At 43.5% G+C, this 24,145-nt stretch overlaps 1 protein-coding gene across 6 annotated transcripts in view; it reads right to left on the bottom strand.

The window, feature by feature from the left end:
• Positions 1 to 12,051: 12,051 nt before the first annotated feature.
• PTPN9 (protein tyrosine phosphatase non-receptor type 9) overlaps positions 12,052 to 24,145 on the bottom strand; it is a 94,274-nt gene continuing 82,180 nt past the window's right edge. For all 6 annotated transcript variants that reach the window (XM_053364490.1, XM_053364487.1, XM_053364489.1 and 3 more), the window contains one exon: positions 12,052 to 13,881. In XM_053364490.1, coding sequence (XP_053220465.1) covers positions 13,667 to 13,881 — 215 coding nt within the window. In that variant the 3' untranslated portion in view covers positions 12,052 to 13,666. The remainder of the gene's footprint in view (positions 13,882 to 24,145) is intronic.

Here is a 24,145-nt window from a genome sequence, read left to right as displayed (position 1 = left end):
TCTGCGACCCATCCCCTCTGCAGGGAGGTGGGACCAATTCGGATGGTCCGCCCCCGCCACTTAATGGATCCAAATGGTTTCCAGAGAGTGGCAGGGGATGCTTTATCCCATGTTGATGGCCTTTCAGCTGATTCCCTGGTGGCCCGCTGGAATGCGGAGTTAACCAGGGCTATTGACTGTCTGGCTCCGAAGCGCCCTCTCCAATTGCATGGAGCCCGGACAGCCCCATGGTTTTCTTCGGAGCTGAGGGCAATGAAACAATCGCTGAGACGGCTAGAGCGTCGGTGGCAGAAAACTCATTCTGAATCAGACCGGACACAGGTTAGAGCTCAATGTCGAGCCTACCAAGTGGCGATAGCAATGGTGAAGAAGACTTTCTTCACCGCCTCTATTGCATCTGCAGAAAATAGTAGCAGGAGACTCTTTCAGGTGGTCCGCAATTTAACTGAACCACCTTTACCACCGAGGCCTTGTAAAGACCCCAAGATCTCCTGCAACGATTTTGCAAAGTTTTTTGCAGATAAAATCACTCATATTCGGAAGGAGCTAGACACCACTGTGGGAGCAGGGCTGGGGTGGGAGAGTGCTAGAGCCCTGTCTGGTCAAGTTGCATGGAATCAATTTCAATCCATTACCCCCGAGGATGTGGACAGGCTGCTTGGACGCGTGAAACCAACTACCTGTCTCCTTGATCCTTGCCCATCCTGGCTAATAAAAGCAAGCCGGGAAGGGCTGGGTGATGGGCTCTGCGGGGTGGTGAATGCCTCCCTCTGTGAGGGAACATTCCCAGATCCGCTGAAAGAGGCGGTCATTAAACTGCTTCTTAAAAAAACATCTTTAGACCCAGCCAGTATGGCCAACTATCGCCCAGTCTCAAATCTTCCATTCTTGGGCAAGGTGATTGAGCAGGTGGTTGCTGAACAACTCCAGGCACGCCTGGAGGATGCGGACCATTTGGATCCCTTCCAATCGGGATTCAGGCCTCATAATGGGACTGAAACTGCCTTGGTCGCGCTGGTCGATGATCTCCAGCGAGCTAGGGACAAAGGTGAGAGCTGTTTCCTAGTTCTGCTGGATCTCTCAGCAGCCTTTGATACAATCGACCATAACATCCTTCTGGACCGTCTAGAGGGGCTGGGAGCTGGGGCCACTGTTATACAGTGGTTCCGCTCCTTCCTCCTGGGCCATGTTCAGAAAGTGGTGGGGGGGATGAGTGTTCAGACCCCTGGGCCCTCACTTGTGGGGTGCCTCAGGATTCTGTCCTCTCCCCCATTTTTTTAACATCTATATGAAGCCGCTGGGAGATATCATCAAGGGGGTTGGACTGGGTGTCCATCAATATGCAGATGATACCCAGCTCTACCTCTCTTTCAAATCAGAACCAGTGAAGGCGGTGAAGGTCCTGTGTGAGTGCCTGGAGGTGGTTGGAAGATGGATGGCGGCTAATGGATTGAGGTTGAATCCTGACAAGACAGAAGTACTGTTTTTGGGGGACAGGGGGCGGGCAGGTGTGGAGGACTCCCTGGTCCTGAATGGGGTAACTGTGCCCCTGAAGGAATCATAGAATCATAGAGTTGGAATAGACCACAAGGGCCATCGAGTCCAACCCCCTGCCAGGCAGGAAACACCATCAGAGCACTCCTGACATATGGTTGTCAAGCCTCTGCTTAAAGACCTCCAAAGAAGGAGACTCCACCACACTCCTTGGCAGCAAATTCACTGTCGAACAGCTCTTACTGTCAGGAAGTTCTTCCTAATGTTTAGGTGGAATCTTCTTTCTTGTAGTTTGGATCCATTGCTCCGTGTCCGCTTCTCTGGAGCAGCAGAAAACAACCTTTCTCCCTCCTCTATATGACATCCTTTTATATATTTGAACATGGCTATCATATCACCCCTTAACTTCCTCTTCTCCAGGCTAAACATGCCCAGCTCCCTTAGCCGTTCCTCATAAGGCATCGTTTCCAGGCCTTTGACCATTTTGGTTGCCCTCCTCTGGACACGTTCCAGTTTGTCAGTGTCCTTCTTGAACTGTGGTGCGCAGAACTGGACACAGTACTCCAGGTGAGGTCTGACCAGAGCAGAATACAGTGGCACTATTACTTCCCTTGATCTAGATGCTATACTCCTATTGATGCAGCCCAGAATTGCATTGGCTTTTTTAGCTGCCGTGTCACACTGTTGGCTCATGTCAAGTTTGTGGTCAACCAAGACTCCTAGATCCTTTTCACATGTAGTGCTCTCAAGCCAGGTGTCACCCATCTTGTATTTGTGCCTCTCATTTTTTTTGCCCAAGTGCAATACTTTACATTTCTCCCTGTTAAAATTCAACTTGTTTGTTTTGCCCAGTTCTCTAATCTGTCAAGGTCGTTTTGAAGTGTGATCCTGTCCTTTGGGGTGTTAGCCACCCCTCCCAGTTTGGTGTCATCTGCAAATTTGATCAGGATGCCCTTGAGTCCATCATCCAAGTCGTTGATAAAGATGTTGAATAAGACCGGGCCCAAGACAGAACCCTGTGGCACCCCACTAGTCACTCTTCTCCAGGATGAAGAGGAACCATTGATGAGCACCCTTTGGGTTCGGTCAGTCAGCCAGTGGTAGCATAGTCAAGACCGCATTTTACCAGCTTCTTTACAAGAATATCATGGGGCACCTTGTCAAATGCCTTGCTGAAATCAAGGTAGGTGTCAGCGCTGCCCAAGGTCCCAGCTCACACGAGACCAACGCTGCTTCTTCCTCAAGTTAAAAAGTCTTTATTGAAGTTCAGTTTCATTTCCAGACGCGCAGCGCGCAACGCTACGTCTATGCCTCAGACCGTAGAAGTCCCATCTGAATCTCCTCCCCCCTGACACCAGCTTAAGATTCTAGCCTTACTCCACCTCTTCCTCTGTTCCTTCTTTCTCTGGGTCCTCCTGCTAGTCGGAGTCTCAGCCCTCCTCGATTCTTCTGACGCTGAGTCTGCCGACTCTTCTCCCCCCCTCCTTCGGGCCTTAGGACCTGGCTCCCAATCCGGGTTTTCTGCTCCACATTTGAACTTGGCGCGCGCGCGCAGCCTCCCACTTTCCTTCTGACCGTTACGCTTGTGTCACTGCTCCCTCTTTCGGGGAGGCTAGCTGGACCTGGCCTTCCCTCCGTTTCCCCACTCCCCGATGGAGGAGAAGCTGGTCCTGACTCATGTGACTCTTCCCCCCCACTGTGCTCTGGTGGGGGAACTGGTCCTAATCCTCCGCTACTCCTTTGGGACTCCCCTCTGGTTCCTTGTTTATGGATCGTCCCCCCTGGGACTCGCCTCGCCCTTACCATAGGCGCCCCCTCCTGGGAATCTTCTGATTCGCTGGAGAAGCTCATGGAATCTCTCGGGCCACTGTCATATTCCCCTACGCTCCCCTCTGATTCCTCTCCTCCGCTCTCTATTTGCTCTCTCCCCTGCTCTTCTGCTCCTGAGCCTCTGACAGTAGGCTACATCCACTGCGTTCCCTTCATGTACCAGGCTTGTAATTCTGTCAAAAAACGAGATCAGGTTAGTCTGACATGACTTATTTTTCAGAAATCCATGCTGATTATTGGTGATCACAGCATTCCTTTCTAGGTGCTCACAGACTGTTTGCTTAATGATCTGCTCCAGAATCTTCCCTGGTATTGATGTCAGACTGACTGGGCGGTAATTATTTGGGTCCTCTCTTTTCCCCTTTTTGAAAATAGGGACAAAATTTGCCCTCCTCCAGTCTGCTGGGACTTTGCCTGTTCTCCAGGAATTCTCAAAGATGACTGCCAGTGGTTCTGAGATCACATCTGCCAGTTCTTTTAATACTCTTGAATGCAGTTCATCTGGCCCTGGAGACTTGAATACATCTAAACTAGCCAAGTATTCTTGTACTATCTCCTTAGTTATTCTGGGCTGTGTTTCCTCTGCTGAATCATTTGCTCCAAATTCTTCAGGTCGGGCATTGTTTTCTTTATCGGAGAAGACTGAGGCAAAGAAGGCATTGAGGAATTCAGCCCTTTCTGTGTCCCCTGTTTGCATTTCACCATCTTCTCCTCTGAGTGACCCCACTGTTTCTTTGTTCTTCCTTTTGCTACGAACATACCCATAAAAGCCTTTTTTGTTGCTTTTAACCTCTCTAGTAAGCCTGAGTTCATTCTGTGCTTTAGCTTTTCTGACTTTGTGTCTACACGTGCTGGCTATTTGTTTGAATTCCTCTTTGGTGGTTTCCCCCCTTTTCCATTTTTTGTACACATCCTTTTTTAATCTTAACTCAGTTAAAAGTTCTTTAGATAGCCACCCTGGCTTCTTTAGGCACCTTCCATGTTTCTGTCTCATTGGTATTGCCTGAAGTTGTGCTTTTACTATCTCCCTCTTAACAAACTCCCAGCCATCATGAACTCCCTTTCCTTTTAGTATTACTGTCCATGGGATCTCACCCAGCACTTCCCTAAGTTTTATGAAGTCGGCTTTCTTAAAGTCAAGAAATTGAGTCCTAGTATGCTTGGCTGCTCCTTTCCGCTGTATAGTAAACTTCAGAAGAGCATGATCACTCGCGCCTAATGATCCTTCCACTTCTACCCCACTAACCAGGTCATCAACATTGGACCAGGTGCGCAGCCTGGGAGTCATTTTAGACTCACAGCTGTCCATGGAGGCGCAGGTCAATTCTGTGTCCAGGGCAGCTGTTTACCAACTCCACCTGGTACGCAGGCTGAGACCCTACCTGCCTGCGGACTGTCTCGACAGAGTGGTGCATGCTCTAGTTATCTCCCGCTTGGACTACTGCAATGCGCTCTACGTGGGGCTACCTTTGCAGGTGACCCAGAAACTGCAATTAATCCAGAATGTGGCAGCTAGACTGGTGCCTGGGGGCGGCCGCCAAGACCACATAACACCAGTCTTGAAAGACCTACATTGGCTCCCAGTACGTTTCCGAGCACAATTCAAAGTGTTGGTGTTGACCTTTAAAGCCCTAAACGGCCTCGGCCCAGTATACCTGAAGGAGCGTCTCCACCCCCATCGTTCTGCCCGGACGCTGAGGTCCAGCGCCGAGGGCCTTCTGGCGGTTCCCTCATTGCGAGAAGTGAGGTTACAGGGAACCAGACAGAGGGCCTTCTCAGTAGTGGCACCCGCCCTGTGGAACATCCTCCCATCAGATGTCAAAGCGATAAACAACTACCTGACATTCAGAAGACATCTTAAGGCAGCCCTGTTCAGGGAAGTTTTTAATGCGCGGCATTTTAGTGTATTTTTGGTCTCTGTGGAAGCTGCCCAGAGTGGCTGGGGAAGCCCAGCCAGATGGGCAGGGTACAAATAATAAATTATTATTATTATTATTAATTCTTTCAAAAGCCTTTTCTGCATCTAATGACAATATCATAAACTCCTCTTCATCAAATCTTTGTTAATCTGATATTATCTGTAGCTTGTCTTGTTTTTATAAAACCTGATTGATTATTAGGTATCAAGTCTTGAATAATTTTTTGTAATTTTGCCGCCAATATTGCATTCAAAATCTTTGCATCAACATTCATTAGTGATATTGGTCTATAATTTGCACATTTAGTAGGGTCTTTGTTAGGTTTTGGAATAATTATTATTAAAGCTTCATGGAATGTTGTAGCAGATATACCTTTATGAGCTATTTCCTCATAGAAGTCTGGGAACTAGTAGATTTTTGAATATTTTATACCATTCTATAGGAAAACCATCTGGTCCAGGCGATTCCCCACTCCCCATTGTTTCTATTACATTCTCAATATCTGATATATTTAGGGGTGCTGATAGCATATCTTTTTGATATTCTTCAATAGTTGGTATTTTAATATATTGAAAGAAGTTCTCCACCTCATCCTTTGATATATTTTCTGGCCCTAAATATAATTTTTTTGTAGAATTAAAAAAATTCATTATTGATATCTATTGATGAGGTCGCTGCGATATTATTTCATTTCTTATTAAGGGTATTATTTGGTTCACTTTCTTTTATTTTAGACAATTAGCTAGAATTTTTGTCGGTCTTTCTCCCTGTTCCCAATATATTTGTCGTAGACTTAGTAGGCTGAACTCAATCTTTTGAGCTAGTATATTATTCAGTTCTAATGTTAGTTGTTGTATTCTTTCATATGTACCCGTAGATGGGTCATTTGCCATGGGTTGCCATAGTGTTTTTAAAGAAATTTTAATATTATTTTCTTTTAATCTTTGCAGCTTAGCATTGTTGGCAGAGAAGGATATTATCTTCCCTCTGATGTAAGCTTCTGATGTACCTCAGGTTACATACGCTTCAGGTTACACACTCCGCTAACCCAGAAATAGTGCTTCATTTTATGAACTTTGCTTCAGGATGAGAACAAAAATTGGGCTCCGGCGGCGCAGAAGCAGCGGGAGGCCCCATTAGCTAAAGTGGTGCTTCAGGTTAAGAACAGTTTCAGGTTAAGAACAGACCTCCGGAACGAATTAAGTTCTTAACCTGAGGTACCACTGTATATCCTTCCCATTCCATCAGTCTTGACGTTGAAGATTTGGAGTTATTTTTAAAATATATTTGTGTTTCTTGGGTTATATTTTGAATGAAGTTCTTTTTCATTTAGTAATGATATATTAAGATACCATATCCTCATACCTTCCTGGGTTTTAGATAAATTATATTCCAGTATTACCGCTGAGTGATCAGCTATCATGGGAATGTCAGTGTCACATTGGCTACTAAAGGGATGTAATGATGCTGATGTTAGGGGGGGGGGGAATCAATTCTATGCTGGGTATTATGAATTCTTGCAAAATATGTACAGTATATGATTTTTCCTTAGGATGATGCAGTCTCCATGAATCCACTAAATTCCACTGTATCATATATTTATTAATTGTCGCTCTAACCTTTGTCCTTTTTTTCCTGGCTACTGAGGTGATATCCATCTGTGGATCTAAAATTTCATTAAAGTCTCCACCCATTATCAAGTGCTGATAGGATAGAAGGCTTAATCTCTTAAAGCAGTTGTGAATAAACTTATGGTCATCAGTGTTAAAAATTATGAAATTATGATTACCACAATATGGACTTCAAACTGGTTTTGGACATTAGATTGATATATTGCCCAGCCCTAGTTGTGTCTCCTCTTCCTTGCCTTTTCTCTAAACTAAAAAGGCCTCAAACTTCAAACTTTCTTCACTGGGGGGTTCACCATCCCCTTGGTCATTTTGGTGGCCCTTTTCTTAACCTTTTCCAACTCTATAGTATCCTTTTTGAGGAGAGGTGACCAGAACTGTGCACAGTACTCCAAATGTAGTCATACCATAATTGATATAATGACATTATGATATTATTGGCAGTTGTATTTTCAATTCATTTTCTAATGATTCCTAGCAGGCAATGTGCCTTTTTCACATCTGCTGCACACTGGATCAGCATCTTCATTGAGATATCCACTGCAACCCCAAGGTCTTGTTCCGGGTCTGTCTCCTCCAGTTTAGACCCCATGAGCCCCCCAAAATTAAGATTTTTTTGCTCCAACATCCATCACTTTACACTTGTTTACATTGATTTGCATGTGCCATTTTGCAGCCTCTTCACTCAGTTTGGAGAGGTCCTTTTGGAGCTCTTTGCAATCTCTGTTTTAATGACTCTAAACAATTCAGTGTCGTCAGCAAGCCTGGCCACTTTACTGCTCCCTCCTAGTGTGAGATCATTTATGAACAAGTTAAAAAGCACAGGTGCCAATACTGATCCTTGGGTAACTCCACTTTCTACTTCTCTCCATTCAGAGAACTATTGATTTCTTCCTGATCTTTGCAATTTAACCGGTTCCTGTTCCATAATAAGACCTCTCCTCTTAAGGCGTTGCTGAGAGGGGGAACGCTCATCCTCAAAGCAAGAAGCTCCCCCCCCCCCCATTTCTGAACTGCTGTCAGTACATGCTCTTACTTTTTTATTTCTTGCTCGCCCAAAACTATATCCCCACCATTTTTCCCCTCTCGGGTGCCAACACTTCACCTATTTGTTCCTAAACCTGCTTTGCTAGGGATTAAAACCCATTGAGTTTAAAGAGTCCTGCTTCTGAGTAAACACATTAATGATTACACATTTTTTTAACATATACTTATATATGTAAGGGGTGTGTTGAACCGTGACCTGGGAGACCAGGGTTCAAATTCCCACTCAGCAGTGAAGTTCACTGGGTGCCCTTGAGCCAGTCACTGGGGTCCAATTTGGCAAAGGAGGCCATTTCCCCAAACCATGGCCACCTGCCTCTCACCTGAGCACATGGGTCAGGTTGAGCCATGACTGGATCAGCTGTGCAAAGCGAGTTCCCTGTGGGGAGGGCGCAGCCAATCCCTGCAGAAAGTGAAGCCACCTGCCATCAATGGCGAGGCTGAGGTGGGCCACCCTGGCCACCTGCCACAAGGGGTAGGGAAGAATGGTATCTGGCCTGATGCTTAGATGAGTTCCCTTAACCTTAGTTTACAATGAATGGCAGCAGTTCTCTAGGATTTAATAGACTCATAGACCTGTAGAGTTGGGAGAGACCCAATAGGTCCCCTAGTCCCTCCCCCACCTGGAGGTGCAGGCTGTACTTCTGCCTGCACCCAGATGCGTGTGTTGCAGCTCTTTGCAGAGACGGAGACAAACCAACAAAAGACATTGGGATTGCACATGGCACCCCAAGGGCACGTGGAGGTGCGGAGGGGGCAGAGATGAGCCAGCACAACCAGAAATGGTGCTCCTCAATTGCTTCCCTGCCTTACTTCAGGAGGTTGCCGGTCTGGAGAAGGGCTTTGGGCAAACATCTCCATGCAAGCAGGAGGAAATCTACTTTGTATGCAGAAGGTCCCAGGCTCAGCCCCTGCATCTCCATGGAAGGCAGAGACCGTCCATGCCTGAAGCCCTGGAGAGCCTCTGCCAGTCCATGTAAACAGTAGTTAAGCTCAATGGAGCAATAGCTTGATTCTGTGTGTGGCACCTTCCAATCGTTATATTTAAACCATCCCTCTATTTAGAACCACAAGAACCAGGATCTTGATTTATTTTTATGGCAGGAGCCAAAGTTCCCAACGCAGAGGAGGATCCCAGGTTCAGGCCCCTGCCAACTGCAGGTCCAGGGGGGACAACGGCTCCCACTGGAAACCTTGGAGAGTTGCTGTTGGCCATTGTAAGCCAGGAGGGGGAACCTTCGTTGATCTCCATAACAGTTGCTGGAACCTTCAGGAGGGGAGGGTGGTCTTGTGCTTGAATCCTGCTTGCAGGTTTCCCACAGAATGCTGGACCAGAAGGGCCATTGACCTGATCCAGCAGGCGCTTTTATATCCATCTCCTCTGACCTTGACTACGCTGTCTGGGGCTGATGTGGAAGGATGTCCAGCAACATCTGGGAGGGCCATAGGTTCCCTATCCCTGGTTCACATTGACTAACAGGTGGAGCAGAGGTCTGATTTAGTAAATTATTATTACATTCATACAGCACCTTTATCTTCCAAGGATCTCAAGGTGGTGTACATAGTTCCCCTCCTTCCCATTTCATCCTCACAACAACCCAGTGAGATAGGTTAGGCTTCTAGCCTAAGGTCACCCAGTGAGCTCCATGGCTGAGTGGGGATTTCCCTCCCAGGTCCTTGTCCAACACTCTAGCCATTATGCCACATAGTTTCTCACGTCCATCCATATTCCTGGGTTCTAAGGCATATAAGAAGAAGAAGAAGAAGAGTTTGGATTTGATATCCCGCCTTTCACTCCCCTTCAGGAGTCTCAAAGCGGCTAACATTCTCCTTTCCCTTCCTCCCCCACAACAAACACTCTGTGAGGTAAGTGGGGCTGAGAGACTTCAAAGAAGTGTGACTAGCCCAAGGTCACCCAGCAGCTGCATGTGGAGGAGCGGAGACTCGAACCCGGTTCCCCAGATTACAAGACTACCGCTCTTAACCACTACACCACACTGGCTCTCATAGGATTGTAAAGCTAAACACTTGAATTGTGGTTGGAAATGGAAGTGTTTAATTCATTTTTTAGGAAGGTGGAGGGGGAAATCACAGGTACTGAGATCTGGGATTCCATGCCGAGTTATTGATTTCACTTCACAGGCTGGTAAGATGTGGAGGCAACTGGGAAACCCTCTGTGCTGTCAAGAGACAGACGTATTTCATCTTTTGCCATTGCTATTTCACTGCCCCCGACTTGTAGCCATGGGCCAAAGAACTCGGTGGGTGTTTTGGTTTCAGTAATTATGACTGTGATGTAGAGAAAAAAAAGGGCTGCCTCTTTCCTTGCAACAAAGGCAGCAACTAAATATTGGACAAATATAACAATCCTTAATGGAGCTCAGTCAAAGGTGCTGCCAAAGACAGGTAGGTCACAGGATTTGCACGAAGCAGAAGAGTGAGTCATTTTATTGCCAACAAAATGCCTGCAATTTTGAGCTGAGCTTTAACCACCCAATTACCTTGATTTCTTTCTTTTTCTTAAAAGAAAGAAAATATAATCAAGTAAAGAATAGGAGAAACCAGAATCAATGATCCTCTTTCCACTCCAGCAAAGGTGGTGTCTAGTAGGTCTCAATAAATGAGATAAATTGCTTATGTTTAAAGGGCTTTTTGTTGTGGTGCGACGGGTGGGGTGAAATGCCAGTTTGTGAAGGACTTAAAGAAAAGAAGCTGGACTGATACTAGCTACTGCCAAGTAACTCTTGTATGAGAGGAATTTATCTGTTATAAATTTTGGAAAGTTGTTTCTGTATTTGCTATGCATTTGGACTCCTCTTAGCTTTTGTAACCCAATTTTACCTGCTCCCAAGGAGCAGGTTTTTGTATTTTGCTTGGGTACAATTGGATGCCATTTTTAATCAATATGGCAGACTGAACTTTCCAAAAGTGCAATGATTTTGTTTGGCTTCTTAGAAAGCCCGAGCACTGCTGGCAGAGCATTTCCTTTGCATGTAACAGGTTCCAGGTTCAATCTCCAGCAACCGCAGAAAGGGCTGGGAGAGATCCCTTCGGACATCCTAGAGAACTTCTGCCATGGTTTGACTCCTATAAACAGCTTCCCACTTTCCCATCTTCTGTGAGCTGCTTGTAGCACAGTGGGTTTGTAGGAAATGAGGTATGTAAATGATCTGACTGCTTCTTGGCCTTTCAGCTAGGATCATGCAAAAACATTATCTATGCTAATTCATCGGTTCTTACCAGATCCAATACAAATCCAATACAGCCTGGATTTGAGGACTATATATTAACTGGATTTTTGGAACTCGGAGATGGAATAGGGGCTTCCTCCATCTGCTCCACGCATCAATCCAGTACAGTGGTACCTTGGGTTAAGAACTTAATTCGTTCTGGAGATCCGTTCTTAACCTGAAACTGTTCTCAACCTGAAGCATCACTTTAGCTAATGTGGTCTCCCGCTGCAGCCGCACTGCCGGAGCACGATTTCTGTTCTCATCCTGAAGCAAAGTTCTTAACCCGAGGTACTATTTCTGGGTTATTGGAGTCTGTAACCTGAAGCGTCTGTAACCTGAAGCGTCTGTAACCCAAGGTACCAGTGTATTGCAGTACACCTCCAAGAATGGCTCACCAAAAATAAACAAATCAACTATTTTTGAGAGATGTTCAGTGCAAAACTGAAATTGGGAAAGAAACCACGACAGTTTAAGCTGGTACCAGAAACTGACCCACACCAGGAATCTCCCAGTCATTCACATGCTTTAACTGAGGGCCAAGTAATGTTTTTCCAGCTTGAGGAGCATACACTCTCATCAGTTTTTGGAAAGCTGTATGCCAGGCTGGGTGGGGCCAGAGGCAAAGGGGGTGGAGCAAACAGATGCAACTCGGAACTTGCTATGGAAGCCAGGCCAAAGCACTAGAGGAGTCTCCAACTCTCCGCACCCTGCTTCATACAGGAAAGCAGGAAGCACTATCACAGCTCAAGGGCCTGTTCCTGTCAGGCAAAACCAGCGCCGGAAGTATGAGAATGGAGGGGGCCTGGGGAAGAGTCCTAACAGGCAGGCTGACTGGCCCCTGGGGCTTGACTTTCATCACCTCTGCTTTAAACCAACACAACAAATGAGACGGCAGTGAAGGTGTGGGTTGTAGGTATATTTATTTGCAAATACAAGAGAGAGAGGGAGGGAGGGAGAGAAAGAAATCGCCATACAATAGCAAATAGGAACATTTACAGTTATCTCCAATTCGGACTTGATCAAGTTAATGTTAAATACAAAACTGAGAAAGAGAGGGAGAGAAAGAAAGAAAAAGGGGTTGTAAAAAATAAAAAATATGCGCATTCAAAAGAGCTTATTCCAGTATAAAGTTACTGAGGGCAGCTCAGATGCCACCCTCCTCCTCTCCAAGCAGAAATTGGGGTGGAGGGTGGCTGTCAGCCTGCTTTAAGAAAACAGGAGCTCCCAGTCTTGTCACTGGCAGGCTGCGCAAGGAGAAAGAACTGGATGTAGAGAGCAAGAATTTCCCCACTTAAACAAAATTGGCTTTCAAGGTTTTGTCGGAGAGGAGGGGCTGTGGAAGAGAACAGATCTGAGGCCCGATATCAAGTCTCCTTCCTCTACCTCCCTTCTCCCAGATGTTTGGGGGTTAAGCCCCACTTATTTGGCCACTCACATCCACACTGTCCCCTGCTGAGTCCTTCGTACCAACAACTGCCTAGCATTCCTGGCTAGCAGCAAAACTGCAAGTGGGTTCCACATGCCCCACCCCACATCGCAGGAAAAGAGACCCACAGATCTGCACCCCAGCTAATAACCTTTTCTGCAGGCTCAAAATACAGTCACAGGCAAGAAAGGTGAAGGCAGGGGAGAAGAATCCCACTGGGATGTGGCACGGAGGATCCTTGCAGGTTAAGGGTGCATCCTGCTGTGGCAACATCACATGGACACACACACACACCAGGCACTGCGGCATTTGTGTGATATGACATCACAACTTGCACGCAACCTGTACGCCTCTGCACAACAGGTGTGCCCTTGCAAGTGTGTGTATGTTGAAGCTACATCAGTGGGTGAACTGGGATGGCACAGTGGGCAAGACCAACCTTGGGCAGGCTGGGCAGACAAGAACCATTAACATAATTCATAACACTGATGCTGCCACTCAATACAAAAGGTCCCTGTAAGATATTAGGACTCTGCATCGTATTTATGCAAAGAGAATACTGGCTACATCTTTGAACGAGGAGTGTGTATTAAGTACATACAGACAAGGAAACACCTAGATTCAGTGGTGGGCAAGACAGAAATCTTCTTCTATCCTGGCCTTGGATATAACTGGAAAGGGTCCCCTTCTGCATCAGAACCAGGAAAGCAGCACCCCCGCTGTCTCCAGAAGGTGGAGGACACTGACATGGCAAGGAGTTCCATCTTCTCCCTGTTTGCCTCCAGTGGCAAGTCAGGGCCGGAAGTTTGGTTTGTTCTTTTTTTAATAAGGCACAGTTCAATCAAGGGTGCTAGTCTTGGAGAATGCAAGCCTTAATAGCCCATGGCTACTAGTTGTGACTTGAGCTAGCCAGCTAGTCAAACAGAAAGTTTCTGATAGCCTCAGCGGCAGAAAAATTGACTCAAATCAGTGTTCTGGGCAAAGCTGCATCTGAAGATGCTGACAAATCTGGTTTGGTCAAGAGGGAGGAAGGGAGGAAACAGGGTTTGGCCTGGTCCCTGCTGCTCTGTGGCCACTGGGCCAGGATTCCTATTAGCTCTTCTCCTTCCCTGCCCAGGCGTAGGAGGAAGGCAGCAGGTTCTCTCTCTGCGCATGCTCAATAATGGCCAAGTAGCAGAAGTAGTACTGCTCGGGGGTCTGGATGCTGAAAGCTCGCTGCGTCCTCATCCGCACCACTGTCTGCTGCACGTTCAGCGTGCCCACGTCCTGCAGTTGAGACAGGCAGATGTCCAGAGCACAGAAGGTACCTGGGGGAAGAAGATCACCGTAAGCCATACCCAAGCCAGGACCCCTTGGACACTCCACATCCACCTTCCCCCACATCCTGGGGCCCTTGAGGTATTGTTGGACTCCAGCTTCCCCCAGCCTCAGTCGGCATGGACCAATGGTCAGGGAGGGTGGTCCTGCAACACATAATGGCCCTGCTCTGCCTCCACAGCTGGTGGCTCTGAATACCAGTTGCTGGAAACTGCAGGAGGAGAAAGGGTTCCTTTGCTTGGGTCCTGCTTGCCAGTTTCCCTCGGGCATCTAGTTGGCCACTATGAGACCAGGATGCTGGACTGGATGGGCCCGTAGCCAGGGACCACATCCAGCAAGCTCTTCTTTTTATGTTCTTAACACCGGGAGGGCCACAGGTTCCCCACGTTTTGGTTCCCCACCCATGTTCTTCAAACCCTATGACTGATTTCAGCCAAATGTTCATTCATTCATTGTGGGTTTTATCCAATGAAGTGCTAATTTAAAGTAACAAAGGTATACTTGTTCTGCAGCCGAAACGTTTTGCACCAGCAGAACACGGTGATGCAAGAGAAAGATCAAGCAGTTTGCTGCCACGTTTGCCCTGCAACAGAAGCAACAGTCTACTGTCCAATGAGCTTCTGCGAATGCAGCTGCTGAACTGGATTCCTCCACTGTGCAAAACTGAAACTCGCCCATCCACTAGTGCAAGAGCCCTTGCACTCACGGACAGAAAACTCTGGATATAGTCCACTGTCCTGAAAAATATCACACGTATACACAAATAGGAATAAGGAAGCCCTGGCTGCCTCACAAATTTCTTTTTGTCTGATTATTATTATTAATTATTATTATTATTTATTGAATTTCTATACCCGGAGGTCTCAGGGCGGTTCACATAAAAAGATCACAGTATATAAAATAAAAATAAAACCAATAACCCAATAAAAACCCTGAAAAAAAGCCACTACTGAGAAATCCCCATTCTTGTGTTGCCACCCTCCAAACCTCTTGAGGAGGCACACAAAGAAGGGCCTCAGAAGATGATCACAGGGTCCGGGAAGGTTCATATGGAAAGAGGTGGTTCACGAAGTACAGGTGAAACTTGGAAAATTAGAATATCATGGAAAAGTTCATTTATTTCAGTAATTCAACTTAAAAGGTGAAACTAATATATGAGATAGACTCATGACATGCAAAGCAAGATATGCCAAGCCTTTATTTGTTATAATTCTGATGATTATGGGGGTACAGCTGATAAAAACCCCAAATTAACAATCACAGAAAATTAGAATATTGTGAAAAGGTGCAGTAGCTATTCAATCCATAACACCTGCAATGGGTTCAGTAGGAAGCACAATCATGGGGAAGGCTGCTGACCTGACAGTTGTGCAGAAAGCCATCATTGAGACCCTCCAAAAGGAGGGAAAGCCTCAAACGGTGATTGCAGAAGAAGTTGGATGTTTCCAAAGTGTTGTATCAAATCACATCAATGGAAAGTTATGCAGAAGGGGAAAGTGTGGAAGAAAAAGGTGCTCAACAGCAGGGATGACCACAGCCTGGAGAGGATTGTCGGGAAAAGACCATTCAAATGTGTTGGAGACTTTCGCAAGGAGTGGACTGAGGCTGGAGTTAGTGCATCAAGAGCCACCACACAGAGACGGATCCTGGAGATAGGCTTCAAATGTTGTATTCCTCTTGTCAAGCCGCTCCTGAACAAGAAACAACGTCAGAAGAATCTTTCCTAGGCTAAAGAAAGAAAAAAAAGAACTAGTCTGTTGCTCAGTGGTCCCAAGTCCTCTTTTCTAATGAGAGCAACTTTTGCATCTCATTTGGAAACCAAGGACCCAGAGTCTGGAGGAAGAATGGGGAGGCACACAATGCCAGATGCTTGAAGTCCAGTGTGAAGTTTCCAATGCCAAATGCTTGAAGTCCAGTATGAAGGGTTGATTTGGGGAGACATGCCATCAGCTGGTGTTGGTCCACTGTGCTTCATTAAGTCCAGGGTCAACGCAGCTGTCTACCAGGAGATTTTGGAGCACTTCATGCTTCCTTCCGCAGACGAGCTTTATGGGGATTCTGCTTTCTTTTTCCAGAAGGACTTTGTCACCTGCCCACACTGTCAAAAGTAACCAAAACCTGGTTCAATGCCCATGGGATTACTGTGCTTGATTGGCCAGCAAACTCACCTGACCTGAACCCCATAGAGAATCTATGGGGCATTGCCAAGAGAAAGATGAGAGACATGAGACCGAGCAATGCAGAAGAGCTGAAGGCTGCTATTGAAGCTTCCTGGTCTTCCATAACACCTCAGCAGTGCCACAGGCTGATAGCATCCATGCCATGTCGCATTGAGGCAGTAATTGATGCAAAAGGGGCCCAAACCAAGTACTGAGTACATATGCATGCTTCTACTTTTCAGAGGTCCAATATTGCTCTATTTGCAGTCCTTGTTTTGCTGATTTCATTTAATATTCTAATTTTCTGAGATTGTTAATTTGGGGTTTTCATCAGCTGTACACCATGATTATCACAATTATAACAAATAAAGGCTTGACATATCTTCCTTTGCATGTCACGAGTCTATCTCATATATTAGTTTCACCTTTTAAGTTGAATTACTGGAATAAATGAACTTTTCCACGATATTCTAATTTTCTGAGTTTCACCTGTATTACGGTCCTGAGCCGTTTAAGGCTTTATAGGTCAAAACAAGGACTTCCGGTTGACTGCACAGTTATGGCAGTCAAGACCTCTTTCAGCTGAAAGAGCCCTTGCGCTTTGAAGTTGGGGAGACCGTGAGAGCGTTGCGCTTCCCCGAAAAAAAACTCAGATCGGGCATTCTGAGGACCTGGTGTTCCAGCGGGTGCACTTTAGCGACTCCCCTGCTCCCCGGTAAGCTCATTAGAGCCCCAAGAGTGAGCGGGGTGGGAGACACAGCATAGCAGAAACGAGTGTTTCCTTCAAAGCAGCGAAGCTCTGAGACTGGCTAGCTTGAGTGGCCAATTCCTTCATTAAAAAAGAGACTGAAAGTTGGAACTGTAAGTACTTAAAAACTTGATTTGGAAAATTGGGAAGAAAAGGGAGACTTATAAACGGGGGTCGGTCCCCTTTGTGGAACAAAGTAAAAATCGATGCGCTAAGACCAAAGCCTAAAAGGAAAGGAAAACTTTTAAAACTCCGCAAGCAATTTAGCGCCCCCCCCCCGAGGAAAGGGGGCTTTGGATAATTTGTGCTATTTTGGAAATCTATTAATAAGTCTGAGATATCCTCTTTCGGTACCGGACCACCCAGGAGGGAAGTCTAGTCTCCATTGTGACGTCACAATGGAAGTGGAAACATTCAATCCCCGTCTCTACTGAGTTGGTTATAAACTTTCCTGCGATGCCTGGCAACATTTTAAAGTGGATTAAAAGTGTCTTCGGATTCCCTCAGAGCAAGGGGAGCCTTGGAAAATTTTCTCTTTGCCATTTTTGTCATTGGGATTTAATGAGTTTTAAAGATTAAGGAAGCTGCTCCTGATCCGGCTGCAGTGGGATTGGTGGAGGGAACTTGTTTTTCTCCCTTATTGTACCAGACTGTGTGACTGACCTTGACATTCTTTAGCTATGAGTTCAGAAAGAGAAAGGCTGAGACGTGGTTCTAAAGCAGCACCACAATTTGAGGAGTCGGTGATGTCAATGTTAAATGATATTAAAGAAGGATTAGATCGTAACACAGCTTCTATAAATAAGTTGGGGAAATAGATTGAACATTTAAGTATCAACATGAAAGATGTGGACTTCCAGGTTAGCGCCTCCGGTAATGGCTGAATTCCTCTGATCGGGAGGAATTTGCTTCGTGGAAATTAGGGTCTGGCTGCCACGGCGAAGGCGGGGACCCATAAAAAATCACAGGCGGGAGAAGCCTGTGAACGTGGGATTCGGCTGGCACCTTTTGCGCCTCCCCTACTCACGGGAAAACCCGGTTTCGGGGATCCGGAGCGATGTGGGGTGAGTGGCGCGGTGCTTCGAATTGACTGCTTCTTTCATGGAGTCAAGCCGCATTGCTGTTGCCAGAGAGCGCTGACTTTTTCCTGTGGACAATTTGATCTTAAAACAACTACCCGTGAGTAGAACGGAAAATTGGATTTTTAAACGTCTTAATTTGGCACCGAAACGGGGAGGTTTCAAACAGGATGTCCGCCTTCCCCTTTTGTAAATAGACTGAAGCAAAGAGGCTGCAAGCTAAAGTCTTGGAAAGCCTTCCGTAAAGGATTAAACTTCCATCGGCTAAAATCATCAAACCCCCCTTGGAAGCAGGAGAAGAGGGGGAAAATTTTGGATCGTGTAAGCCTGCAGGAGAGAGTGAAGAAAGTCAAATTACCACCGCTCTGAACCTGGAAACGGGCTGCTAGTAAGACTGACGTTTTGGAAATGCTCATTGACTGTGAATAGATCGTTTGTTGACAGCTAGTTAAATAAGAGAAATACATTGTTTCCATTGTCTCCTTCTGCGTTTAAAAAGGAGTAAAAGTAACTGAAAAGTGAAACTAACTTTATTGCTTGAACTGTGCTTAAAAGGATTGATACAAATAGAAATTGTTTCCCCCTAGAGGAAGCCTTTGAAATTGTTACATGAGCTGAGCTGGGGGAATTTCCAACTGCAAGATAAAAAACTGTGAGAATCTGGGATTGACCTTGGAGCGTTAAGAATGTTGACAGAAGAAGCCTTAGTGGTTGCATTATGTAAGATAAATGATTCACTGGAACAGCTCCATAAGAAGACGGATGCGATGACTATAAAAATTGGAACAAAAAGTGACTAATTTGGGACAAAAAGTGAATATTAATACAGAAACTATTCAGGAATCGATACAGGGATCTACTTTGACATGGCAAATTGTGGAGAAGGCGGGGAAGAAAGTTGTTGTTGTTGAACCTAAAGTAGCACAAGTGGAGAGGGAGAGAGCCCCAGCCTTACAGATGCAATTTGATGAATATAAGCTGATGCTTTTTATGATTGAATTTAGAGAAAGTCAGATTTTGAGGATTGGAGCCCCGCTTGGACTGGAGAAGGAAAGTTGGATAGATCCCTTCATGCAGGGATTTACTGACCTTTGGGACCTGGACTTGGGTCAGGAGGAGACTGGAGTTGTGGGGACCACCAGATTTGGAGGAACTTTGAAATACGTCCTGAAATATCTTCTGAATCTTAGTTTTAACTATGGAGATTTGGCTGACTTGTCGAGAAGGAATAAAAACATTGCTAGGTGGGAATTTCCCCGAGATCCACTCTTCAGCATCAAAGGAAGGAAAATAAGAACAAGATCAGGAGAAGACAAAGTAAAGTGCATTTATAAATATGAAGAAGACTTGCAGAAGGGACTTGGAAAAGAGTTAAGAGCCTCGGACAGAAGATCACCAGGTTGATGGACTATATGGAATTGATGGAAATGACTGGCAGAATCCGAGACCAGGGAGAAGAGACGGTGGAAGAATATTGGAAAAAGTTTATATATGGAAATAATGTAAAGTTAATGAGTGTTAGAAAAATGTTGGAATGGAATTATACGGCTGTAGTAGAAATGTTATAAGGAATTAAGCATAAATAAGTACTATAGTATTAATGGAAAATAAGGTTAAAATATGTTAAGATAACCATCTGACAGAAAATAGAGAAAGATGGAAAGGATTTGCTGAAATAATTAATAGAAATGGAATACAAAAAGGGAGGTGAGAGGAGGTCGATGAAACAAGGGAATGAAAGAGAGGGTATTGAGATGGTATGATGTGTGTTTTTTTGAATTGTTTTTGCTCTCGTTTTGTTTAATGTATTAATGTTGTGTTGTGTATTGTTTATATATTGTACTGTATTGTTTTTTCTTTCTTTTGCTTTTTCTTTTTTTCTTTTATTTTCTCCTTTTTGTAAGGTTTAAAAGTAATAAATATTATTTTTTAAAAAAAGAAAGATGTGAAAGATGAGATAAACACACATGATGCAAGGTTGACACAGCTGGAGAATGTTAGAGTGCAGGATCTGGAACGCTTGCAGTACGAAAATGCAAATTCAATCGCTTTTCTCCAATTGAGTGTGAAAGAATCACATCTGAGATTGAGAGGGGTCCCTTTTCTGGAAGAAGATAAACTCAGAGAATCTTTGATAGGATTTTTTATGGATTTCTGGGATCTGAAAAAAGAGGAAGTGGAAGATTGGGTAGAGAAAGCTTACAGATTTGGCCCTAAAAAAGAGACCAAAACAGCTTACGATAGTATTGTGGTCTTTAAGACCAAGGAACAAAGAGATATCATTTGGGGACATCATTATAAAAAAGGCCTTAAAATTCCTGACAAATCGGTGGTGCTCTTTAAAGAAATTCCACGGCAATTTTTGAACCTGAGATCTCAGTACAGGGACCTGACTGACAGAAAGAACATCTTTTTTAGGTGGGAATTTCCAGAGGGGCTATCTTTCAAATTTGAAGGAAGACAGCAGAAGATAAAGACTCTTGAGGAGGACAGATTTATGCAAAAGCACTTGGTAGAACTTGGATTACAAACCTCACAGCCGCTGGGAGCAGAGGCAGCATCCCCATAAGTAGACAATATGGCATTGAGAATCTATTCATGGAACGTAAATGGCTTGAACTTACCCCGAAAAAGGGGGGGAAATTACCATATTTTGGAAAAACAAAATTTGGATATAATTTGCTTACAGTAAACCCACATTACAAGACTACATAGAAAAACTCTAATAAATAAAAGATTGGGCCAAGAATTTATTTCTTCTGACAAAGTTTAAAAAAGAGGAGTGGTTTTCTACATTAAGGAAAAATGGAATCCAAAATTTGCTTTTAAAGATGAGGAAGGAAGACACATAGCAGTTGAAATTACAGCACAAGGCGAGAAATATTTGTTATTAGGAATCTATGCACCTAGTGATGGCAAAGTGGAATTTTTTAAGAACTTGGAAACAAGTCTGTTGGAATACATAGATTATAAAATTATATTGATGGGGGACTTGAATGGAGTTGCATCTACTTTGATGGATAGAACTCAGAGATCAAAGGCTACGAATTCTGGCAGACTACCTAAGACTTTTTTTGACCTAACTGAAAAATTTGATTTGTCAGATATATGGAGAATAAAATACAATGGAAAGAGACTTTACTTTTTTCTCAGATGCAAACCAAGTATTTTCGAGAATGGACTATTTATGGATATCCAGAGACTTGGTTCCTAAAGTAATAAAAACAGAAATTTGCCCTAAAACTTGCTCGGATCATAATGCAGTTTTTATGGATTTGAAAATGTTTGTTCAGGGTTCCTTCAGATGGCGAATGATGATTTGTTGAGAAGTACATCAATTGTTATTAAGGCCAAAAACCCCTAAAGGATTATTTTGAACTTAGTATGAATCAAGGAACGGAAACAAGGGTTATTTGGGGGGCCAGCAAAGCTGTAATGAAAGGGTTTCTGATACAACAAAACTCAATTAGGAAAAAGTCACAGAATGAGAGAAAATATAAAATTATGGAACAACTAAAAGACAAAGAGAAGAAGCTTAGAGGAAACCCAAAGAATTTGCAGATTCAAAAAGAAATTGAAGCTTTACAGGTTCAATATTCACAGTTAGTAAATCAATAAATTGAACGGAAGATAAGAAGGATGAGACAAAGAAATTTTGAATCTGCAAATAAATGTGGGAAATTATTAGCCTGGCAATTAAAGAAGAGACAAAAACATATAGAGAACCCTGCAGACATTAGAAAATGCTTTTATAAATATTATAAACAACTGTATAAAAAGGATAAAGAGGATATGGGAAAAATCGAGCAATTTATAAAGATTAATGGTTTGCAGCAGATTCCGGAGGATAAAAAGAACCTACTAAAAGGTTTAATTACAAATCAGGAAATGGAACAGGCAATAAATTCAATGCAACTTGGCAAGATACCAGGACCTGATGGTCTATCAGCAAAATATTATAAGACACTGAAAGGCTGGCTCATCCAAACTCTGGTAGAAGTATCTAATTCAATTCTGCAAGGGGGCAAAGCACCTGAAACCTGGAAGGAAGCTTATATTACTCTGATTCCTAAACAGGGTCAAGATAGATCCAATGTTAAAAACTACAGACCAATCTCCTTACTCAATGTGGATTACAATTTTTTTGCAAATATATTGGCCAACCGGCTAAAGAAGGTTTTATCTAAGTACATTCACAAAGACCAGGCAAGATTTCTGCCTGGAAGACATATGAAAGATAACATTAGAAATTATGTGGATATTTTGGAAAAGTTAGAAGCAAGAAAGAGTTGTAAAGCAATGTTAATGTTTATTGATGCAGAGAAAGCCTTTGACAATGTATCTTGGAGTTTTATGTTACATTATTTAGAGAATATGGGGATAGGCCATGATTTTTTAAATGGTACTAAAGCGATCTATCTAGAACAAAGAGCCAAAATTATTGTAAATAATGTGGTTTCAGAGGAAATTAGAATTGAGAAGGGAACCAGGCAAGGGTGCCCACTTTCCCCTCTGTTGTTTATTTCAGTCCTGGAGGTCTTGCTAAGTATGATTAGAAAGGATGAACAAGTCAAAGGTATCACAGTAGGTTCGAAACAATACAAATTAAAAACCTTTGCTGATGATCTAGTAGTGACATTATAAGATCCAGACTCCAGTGCAGTTAAAGCACTGGAGCTGATACAAGAGTTTGGTCTGGTAGCAGGATTTAAATTAAACAAGAGCAAAACCAAAGTAATAGAGAAAAATCTGGATAATGAGGAAAGAAAATTATTACAAGAAAAAACGGGCCTAGATTTTGTGGAAAAAGTTAAATATTTGGGGGTGAACCTGTCCGGGAAAAATCTGAATTTATACAAAGATAATTATGAGAAATTATGGTATGAAATTAAAAGAGATTTGGCGATATGGTCAAATTTAAAACTGTCATTAATGGGCTGGATTTCTGTGATTAAGATGAATGTGCTGCCAAAGATGCTTTTTTAGTTTCAAGCCCTCCCAATTATAGATAATGTGAAATGTTTTAAAGAATGGCAGAAAGCATTATCTAGATTTATCTGGCAGGGGAAGAAACCCAGAATTAAATATAAATTACTTATGGGCTCTAAAGAAAGAGGGGGATTTTCCCTGCCAGATTTAAAAATTTATTTTGAAGCTGCTGCACTTTGCTGGACTAAAAAATGGATGCAATTAGAAGATACAGATCTATTAGATTTGGAAGGATTCGACAATGTGTTTGGTTGGTATGCATATTTATGGAATGACAAGGTAAAGGCCCATAATGCATTTAAAAACCATGTAATTAGGTGCAAATGGGGGAAATTGTGTTTCAAGGGGAAAAGTTGATACTTGTTGGGATTTACGCACCAAATGAAAAGAAAGCAGAATTTTATGGCAAACTAAATGAAATAATGTTAGAATACTTAGATCAGAAAGTGTTATTAATAGGAGATCAACACAATACACTTGAATCAAAAAGCAAAACTCATTATTAACAACAATTTATTATTGGAACTAGAGGGTTGGGACAAAATATACGGCTGGCATGGCTATTTATTTTATGACAAAAAAGAACAACATAAAAAAATTACAAATCACATAGTAAGAAAGGCTCTATTGCATGTCTGGGAAAGAACAAAAGGAAAAATTATTGAGAAAACTCCCCAATGGGTTTCACCAGTGGAGGCAACTACAACATTAAAGAGTAATGCAAAAGAGACTTGGCCAACATATAGGGAAATATTAGAAGATGCAGACAGAAATATTAAATTAAAAACTTACGAACAATTACAAACATTTGGAATAATTTGGTTACAATATTATCAATTAAAAGCAACATATGAAAAAGACATAAAAGGGGGGGATTTGAAAATAAAACCTCAAAATTAGAAAAGGAAATATTGCAAAGCGATCAAAAAATACTTGCAAAAATGTATAGATTATTAATGAAAACCACCTCAGAACAAGAGACAAAAGGGGAAAACATGTTAAAGTGGGAGCACGATTTGGGATATGAGATAGATCTGGAAAGATGTAAAACTTTTTGGGAGAAAAACATAAATTTTACTGCGTGTGATTCATTAAGGGAGAATTTCAGAAAAATTCACCACAGATGGTACCTAACCCCTGACAGATTGTCAAAAATAAATAAAAGGAACAACGACAAATGCTGGAAATGTAACAGAACAAAAGGTACGTTATACCACATGTGGTGGACTTGCCCAAAGATTAAAACCTTTTGGGACATGATCCACGACGAAATAAAAAA

This window comes from Podarcis raffonei, chromosome 14 (assembly GCF_027172205.1).
Source record: "Podarcis raffonei isolate rPodRaf1 chromosome 14, rPodRaf1.pri, whole genome shotgun sequence".
NCBI classification, from domain to species: domain Eukaryota; kingdom Metazoa; phylum Chordata; class Lepidosauria; order Squamata; family Lacertidae; genus Podarcis; species Podarcis raffonei.
Note: the sequence above shows the minus strand (reverse complement) of the source record. Positions and strands in the feature narration are given on the sequence as shown.